Source organism: Sardina pilchardus, chromosome 10, assembly GCF_963854185.1.
Source record: "Sardina pilchardus chromosome 10, fSarPil1.1, whole genome shotgun sequence".
Lineage (NCBI taxonomy): Eukaryota > Metazoa > Chordata > Actinopteri > Clupeiformes > Clupeidae > Sardina > Sardina pilchardus.
In genome coordinates this window covers 2,436,114-2,444,289 of record NC_085003.1, presented here as the reverse complement: position 1 = coordinate 2,444,289, position 8,176 = coordinate 2,436,114, and the positions used below count along the sequence as shown (strand labels likewise).

At 41.5% G+C, this 8,176-nt stretch overlaps 1 protein-coding gene across 1 annotated transcript in view; it reads right to left on the bottom strand.

The window, feature by feature from the left end:
- Positions 1–1,332: 1,332 nt before the first annotated feature.
- Positions 1,333–8,176, bottom strand: part of rpgrip1l (RPGRIP1 like) — a 15,018-nt gene continuing 8,174 nt past the window's right edge. Inside the window, exons 20-28 of the mRNA XM_062546605.1 lie at positions 7,775–8,037; positions 6,359–6,448; positions 6,122–6,196; positions 5,825–5,984; positions 4,902–4,999; positions 4,026–4,212; positions 3,603–3,687; positions 3,054–3,190; positions 1,333–2,163 (exon numbers count right to left, since the gene is read on the bottom strand). Coding sequence (XP_062402589.1) covers positions 2,039–2,163; positions 3,054–3,190; positions 3,603–3,687; positions 4,026–4,212; positions 4,902–4,999; positions 5,825–5,984; positions 6,122–6,196; positions 6,359–6,448; positions 7,775–8,037 — 1,220 coding nt within the window. The 3' untranslated portion in view covers positions 1,333–2,038. The remainder of the gene's footprint in view (positions 2,164–3,053; positions 3,191–3,602; positions 3,688–4,025; positions 4,213–4,901; positions 5,000–5,824; positions 5,985–6,121; positions 6,197–6,358; positions 6,449–7,774; positions 8,038–8,176) is intronic.

The following is an 8,176-nucleotide window of genomic DNA, read 5'->3' as shown; positions in this document are numbered from 1 at the left end:
TACAGAAGCAAAGCAAACACCTTGCATAACTTTTTCATACACTGTATCTCAATACATTTTGGGTTGTATTTTACAATGCAGCAATCTTAGAGACACTTGTGTCCATGCAGTGAAACTTCTGGAATCCTTTTAGTTTTTGTTCAGATCATATGGGGTACAAGGAGATAGCTGTGGGAACACTATTCTTTTTCATTAGATTTTCTTTTTTTTGGAGTGATTTGTGAGCAAGCACTTCTAGATATTTTTGAAGTATGTCATTCACTCTGCTTCTCTGTTCTGCAGCTATCGTGGGAGAGGGAGACTAAAGATGAAGAGGAATTTACAGTTGTAAATGTATCGCTTCTATTCTCATTTGAAACGAATGAGGCATCCCAGCAGCAGCCCATCCGTTTGTTATCCACTAAACTGCCAGAGTACCAATCTGTGTGCCTTTGTGACAGGTCCGCAGGATCTCCTTTCCCTGCGCTGTGATGCACTAATCAGGCCTCAGGGGACAGGGCCAGTCTGGGTCTTCAGTACGCCAGCCCCAAAAGGCCAAGGCACTGCTGTGAGATATTGACCAGCCATATCGGCAGACTCATGAATACAGTGATGATTATGATGAGCACAGCTGAGGTGTCAGAGCCGAGAGGCCATGTGGAAGGTCAGTGGAGAGCTGTGCTGGGCAGGCCACACCTACACAACGCTAAACACGTCGGAAGTTAAAACAACACTTTTGTGCCGTCCATGTCAATCTATAGAGAAGCTGAAACTACTACCCTTTAAACCATAGATAGATACATTTTTTCAACTGGGGAAATTAGCCTAATCCAAAAGATTGGTCATTTTTACTAAAACCTTGTGAATATATTAGATTTGGTGGAACTTTGAGTCCGACTGATCAGTGGAAAACACTTATATTATATGAACATGAATAAGATCATCAGTGTTTTTAACACACACTGAGCGGCAGGACTAGTCCATTGGATTAAAAACACAGACTGTATACCTTCATGTACCAAATAACAGTATGAATAGATTATTCATCACTGCAGTATCTTAACCCGTAAACTATGTGCTCATCTTAAACATCAGTATATTCAACAATTTTAAATGCACTTCTTGTGTTAATTTATTTACATGGAACTAATTTTAGTGTTCGCTCATGTCTCTGTAAACACTGAAATCAAACTAGATGCTTTAAGAAATAATTGAATAATCCTATACAAACAGCATACACAGACAGCAATAGCAAACGCGTTAGTGTTCACAACATTTAAGAGATTATTCATTCACAGTATTTTGTTATGTCTAGTCTAGATTTGTAGAACAAAAAACACAGAGTAAGAGCTATTTGTGGCATACAGGTTGTTTATTTAATGTGCTTCAGGTTTCATAATGAACACAGATATTGCACCACCACAAAGATCTCTTAAAATATATCAATATTTCACTATCAAAACTCTTCAATAAATAAGAAATACATTCAAATACATTCAAAATCTACAGGATTGTCCAATGTGCACTGCTTGCAACAGTATTTCCCATTGTTTCTTGATCCTTTTATGACATTTATGATCAAGAACAGTTTGAAAGAATTTCCCTTGTTTTTACTGCATGAAACTGAAACCGTTGTATTAAGCAGTTTATGAGGCTGAATGGCCATGGAGACTTACATTAGCATTTTAAACAGCTAAGTTAAATCCTATTAAAGCCAAATACATTTTATCTAGCATCTTTAATAAATAAAGCCATTTGCTAGGAAACACACTAATAAGGCTTATCAGCCTTTTCCCCCATTAAGCCTCAATACTCAGTGCAAGTACAAACACTGCCATCAGACAGCTATGCCCAGGGCAGAGCAAATGGAAAAGACCTTTCATTATGAAAATTAACATCATTATATGCTTCTTAACTCCAGGGTGCAATGTTAACTGCCTGCATTAGGGTGAACAAACCACTTTCTGTACCGTTTTAGTTATGCTATATAAAATACATGTGAGGCAATGTGCACAAACAGGGATAGGGACTATAAAAATATAGCGTCAACGCTACTGCTCTAAGCCAGGGCAGAGATGGGGTGGTCATGGTCAGGATCCTCCATGATGGACTTCAAAGCATCTATAGCCTCAACCGTCACCTTCAGACTGCCCACCACCTCGCTGCTATCAGCAATGTCCACAACTGGCAGAGGAGAGGAAAAGCAGATGGGGAATTAAGAGCTGTGGGAATAAGAGAAGCCAGAGGAGACACAGCAAGGCATGCAGACAGATGACTTTACTGTTAAAAATATAGCACTGTCCATTTTTCTACGCTACAACCAATCTACATACTTAGTGATGGTGGAGATGCACATCATCCCATCAAAACCCATCATGTATTTATAATGCCATTCATTGCAATAGCAAAATGCATACAGTAATATGTTAATCAACAATTAAGAAGGATGGGCTCCTACGTTTCTCCTACACTTTACACGGACAATCCACCCACAGACTATATACAAATGATCATATTATTACTAAATTCTCTGTTGACACTCTGTTGACTACAATGTACAGTTATGATTAAGGTTGGGGATTGGATTTGAAAGTGAAAGTTCAGTAATTGTTAAATAACAATTTTACATACCACACTTGACTCTTAAAGGTGAACTATGCCAGTATTTTAGCTTCATTTACCTAAACTGATCAGCTTCGGAGTCATTGGAATATTATATATTATATTTAACTTACTCCGAGTTAGGTTCCCCCTAGCATGTGAGTGGAAAAACCACGCTTGCAAGTTTGTGCCACTGGGCCAGTGGGATGACAAACCGAGAGTTTCGCAGCCTCGCGATCATGCTCATGAAAAGGCAGACTGACCAATTGAGTGTTGTAAAATATACACGCTAAAGCTGAAGGGGAAGCTCTGCAGAGAAACCTGCAAGTGTAAAACGAGAAAACAGCGAAGAAATGGCCAAACCTGCATAGTTCCTCTTTAACAGAAGATATGAAGTCTTTGTGGGTGGCATTAGTGAAGCGTGTCCTGGCGCTCCATGTGCAGCCCTGCTGTGGAGAAGGGGCTCTACTCACTGTTGAGGGGCACGTCCACCATGTCCTGCTGTCTGTCCAGGATGTCGGGGATCCTGAGGTAGGCCACGGCCACGTCCTCACACTCCTGCTCCTGCTCCTCCTCCTCTGGGGGGTCACTCACCACCGTGAACTTGATGCTGCATCAGACAGCCATGGGCATCACCATCACAGAGCCACAGAGCCATGGGCATCAGCAACACAGAGACACAGAGGGGTAACCAGCCATGGGCATCACCATCACAGAGCCACAGAGGGGATGAAGATGTGGACTACTTATGGGCTACTTATGGACAGTAGTATTTTGATTCTAACCCAATCCAAAACAAGAACTGCACTTATCCCTAGCACTGCTAGTCAAAAAGGAATGTGGAACACAACCTCTTTAATCTCCACTTCCAGCTTTAAGCTGCAGCAGGACCTTGTGACTTCTATGTTACTTCTCTGATATTTGTGTCCATTCACATTTTTAATTTGCAATATACAAGTCATGCAACTTGGGGACAAAACCAGTGAGAGCGCTTTGGCCAAGGCCTGAGTGGCATGTCTTACCTCTCGGAGCGCTTGGTCCTGCCCTCCAGCACGGCCCTGAGAGCCTGCCGCCGAGCCTGGTGCTTCTCCACATCCACATGAATGACTACAGCAGAAAACACACTCAGCCAATGACTAGCACTGACATACTGTAGCTATGCACAGCTTTTGGTGTACTATTAGATAGATAGATAGATAAATAGATAGATAGATAGATAGATAGATACTGTAGATAGATAGATAGATACTGTAGATAGATAGATAGATAGACACTGTAGATAGATAGATAGATAGATAGATAGATACTGTAGATAGATAGATAGATAGATAGATACTGTAGATAGATAGATAGATAGATAGATAGATAGATAGATAGATAGATAGATAGTTTATTGATCCCCAAGGGGAAATTCAATCATTATCAGTGTGGCAACCTTTCCATACCGTTGCTGTAGTTGTAGTGGATACTTTGTCCAGGCAGGGGCTTGGGCAGTGACAGAGGGGTCTCAATGGAGGGCAGGTCCAGGATGGAGTACTCCACAAACAGCCGAGCGATGCTCTTATCAGCAGCCACGCGTGAGTCGGGCCGCAGCGTCAAGGACACCACCTCCACACGGATGCGCTCTGATGGCTGAGAGGACACCGAGAGTGAGCAGCACTCTAACCAAGCACAACATGCAGCAGGAACCGCACTACACTATGGGACAAACTCCTCTATATTCAGCCAGTCAGTACTTGCTAATCACAGTTAAATGGGCTTTTGTGCAACAGTAACAGCATTAGATCATAGGGCTTATATACAGTATACAGTAATTTGAGAACTAGCTTCTCATTTAGACCAACCTGAAGTGAATCTGGATGGATAAGGCTGAGCTAACAGATAAACAACAGGCATCAGCTTAATTTGAGCTCAACCACACACCCTCCATAGACTCTCATATCTGAGAGAACCGTAGAGCTGCTGCATGTATTGATTTGACCAATTATAACCACACCATGGCAGCGATGAGAGCTCAGGAGAGGACAAAACATTCTATGAAGTTCTGCCTCACCATAAACAATGCAGCTGTGAGTTTGGCGAGAAAACATAACAAAAACAAATCAAGGAAATCCACTTCAGACCAAACTTATGCACTTTCACAAAGTTTGCAGAGTGAATCTTTCCTCTCCAATGTTGTCTCCTAATAATAACAACTTTCTCTGTGGTCCCTGACACAAGCAACCATGGAAAAAAAAAGCTTGATGTATTCCTGTTCGATTTTAAAATGTAGAGTTTTCCGTAAGGCCCATTGCTCCAAAGTGTAAACTTGCTGGACTTACCTGCTTCCGACTCTGTGTGCTATGACTTGGAACAATGCAGTCGTCACTATCGGACAGGATCAATTCATTCGCTTCAGAAGAATCCATCTGCTGCTCGTCTACAGAGAAGCCAAAGGCAGAGCAGTTACAAGCCACTAATAATAACACCACAACAAGTGTCTCTATTTCAGCCACATCTATTTGACCCAGAGAAAGGACACTGAAGGTGTGATTAATTCCCCGTCGTCTTGTGCTTATGGTTGCCACTCCAGAAAGCAAATTCGATGCATTTACAGAGACAAGATTTCTCCCCTGGAAGCAAGTTGTTGCTTAGGGATACAGTTGCCTTGCTCTCGTCACAAGAGGCACACAACATGAATGTAAACACTCACGCCCAAGGTTGTAGGGATTTCTCTTAGTGAATGGGAAGGATTGAGCATCAGTAATATCATTCACACACAGGGATTCTTCTCTCATTATTTTCTCCATATCTCTTTCTGCCTCTCTCCCCATTGCAGTAATCCACTACTGGCCTACTCAAAGCTTAAAGGGTGTCCACAGGCCAAGGCCAACAGTCATTAACATTTATGTTGTTAGTGGTCAACAGCACCTTACTGGAAACACTCAAACACTCAGGGTTATATTTGTGTTTACAGTCAGCGCAATGTTTGTGTTGGAAGCTATTCTGTAGAAAAACAGCAGGGATATTCAATATATATATACACATGAGAGTAAATATTGATCTAAAGGGAAGATTTAGAATGACTCAAGCCAACACTGTTATCAATCCTTATTGTAGCAAAATAACCATTCATATAGGAGTTATATTACACTCTTACCACTACTTAATTAATGAAACAAGAGAAGTTGGCAGTCAATTGTAGGGTTTATAAGTTTATTTTTTACTGATTAGGTTTATTTTGTAGAAATAAAAATAAACTAACCCATTTCTTGCTTGGGTATTTCCTCAGATATTTCGGACTCCTCGGAGATGGAGAGAGAACTGGATGCAATCACTTGACCCTCCGAGAAATGGGATTCTTCCTCATCTTCCTCTTCCTCATCCGCATGTACTGACTGTATGACCTCCAGAGCCTTTTCCAGCTAAGGGCAGCAAGTACACAATTATTAATGACTGCATTTCTATTTGCAATTCCCCATTCCAGTTCTGTTCAATAAGGTCATAATATCAAACCATAAACATTTGCACTATGAAAAGTCCACATGCTGAAATGCAGAACCTGTGATGTTGCTGGGGCCCTGGTGGTCTCTGGTTTGACGCTGTTTTCAGCCCCAGAGGGACCACTCTCCTCCACCTTAAACACACACACACACACACACACACACACACACACACACACACACACACATTCACACACACACACACACACACACACACACACACACCATCCTCAAGACTGGAGAACAGCATCCAGTGCATTAGGTAGTACAGCACAGCATAAGAAACATAAACTTACTGGAGGATCTTCTGATGTCAAGTCCACAAATGAGACTTTCTTGCTGGGTGCCTTCAAGCTGATGAGTTGCCTGGGTTTAGGAAGAGGAGTCTACAGAGACATGGTGAATAAGCAACTGAATGTACTACTCATTCAAAACTCTACGACTCTCTCTGAAGACAATCAAACCCTTCAGAATTCAGATCATTAAAACACTACACTGCATAGTCTGCTTTAGTGGATTTAAAGGGATATTCCGCCATTTTTGGAAATACGCTCATTTTCCACCTCCCCTCGAGCAAAACAATCGATATTTACCTTGTTCCCGTTCATCCAGCCATTCTGTGAATCTGGCGATACAACTTTTAGCTTCAGCCTAGCATAGATCATTGAATCGGATTAGACCATTAGCTTCTCGCCTGCTAGCTTCATGTTTAAAAGTGACTGTGATTTCTGGAAATTTCCCATTTAAAACGTGTCTCCTCTCAAGTTAGAAAGTGCAATAAGACCAACTGAAAATGAAACCTGGAGTTTTTCTAGGCTGATTTGACATGGAACTACACTCTCATCTGGCGTAATAATCAAGGCAACTTGCAAACGTACCATAGGCGCAGTGATATCGTACGCATCATCTGAAAATAGTCCCCATAGACAACAAGCAGTAGTAGTGCCAGTAGTTTGCAAGTTGCCTTGATTATTACGCCAGATGAGAGTGTAGTTCCATGTCAAATCAGCCTAGAAAAACGCCAGGTTTCATTTTCAGTTGGTCTTATTGCACTTTCTAACTTGAGAGGAGACACGTTTTAAATGAGAAAATTACCAGAAATCTTAGTCACTTTTAAACATGAAGCTAGCAGGCGAGAAGCTAATGGTCTAATCCGATTCAATGATCTATGCTAGGCTGAAGCTAAAAGTTGTATCGCCAGACTCACAGAATGGCTGGATGAACGGGAACAAGGTAAATATCGATTGTTTTGCTCGAGGGGAGGTGGAAAATCAGCGTATTTCAAAAAATGGCGGAATATCCCTTTAAACATTCTAATTTGGCCAATACAAGAGCCTGAACATTTTAGAATTAGAACATTAAGATGTTGACTTTACTACACCTACATAAAATGGTAAATTAGTATAAAAGCATAATTTAAATGTGTCTCAAAAGTCGCAGCTAAGTTGATAGTCTTACTAGGAGCACCCCCCAGGACTGGAGTGCATAGAGATGTAGTAAATTAAGTTGGATGGTTGACTATAAATCTGTCAGGAGGAGGATACCCTGGGTTAGGTGTATTGGTGGCCAACAGACATAATTAACCAACATCCCCATACTTCATATGGATAATATTGACTTAGTTTGTTTTGCTTATTGGATTAACAAGCAGGCTACATGCAGACAGAGTTCAGAATTCAGAGTACAGTCAGCACTAGCCACGTAGTCCTTACCACAGACAGTGTGCTATGGCTATGGACATGGGTCTGAGGAGGTGCTCTCTGCTTTGGCTCCTCTTCTCTCTGCTCCTCCTCTTCCTCTTCGTCTGAATGTTTTGCTTTGGTGGCCACTTTCACAGGTGTGGTTTTGACTATGAACTTGGCTTGTTCAGGGGTCACTGCAGACCCTGGCGGTGGAAGGTAAGTGTACTTCCACTTTAGCATGACCTCAATGTGACCACTTCCACACCCTGCAGGATCAGCCAGCTCAAACGTCCCTGTGAAAACAGATGTTAACATTCAATAAGTATCATTCAAGTAACAATTCAAATATATAAATGTGTGTGTGTGTGTGTGTGTGTGTGTGTGTGTGTGTGTGTGTTAAAAGAATATGAATTAATTAATTAATTACAGGGT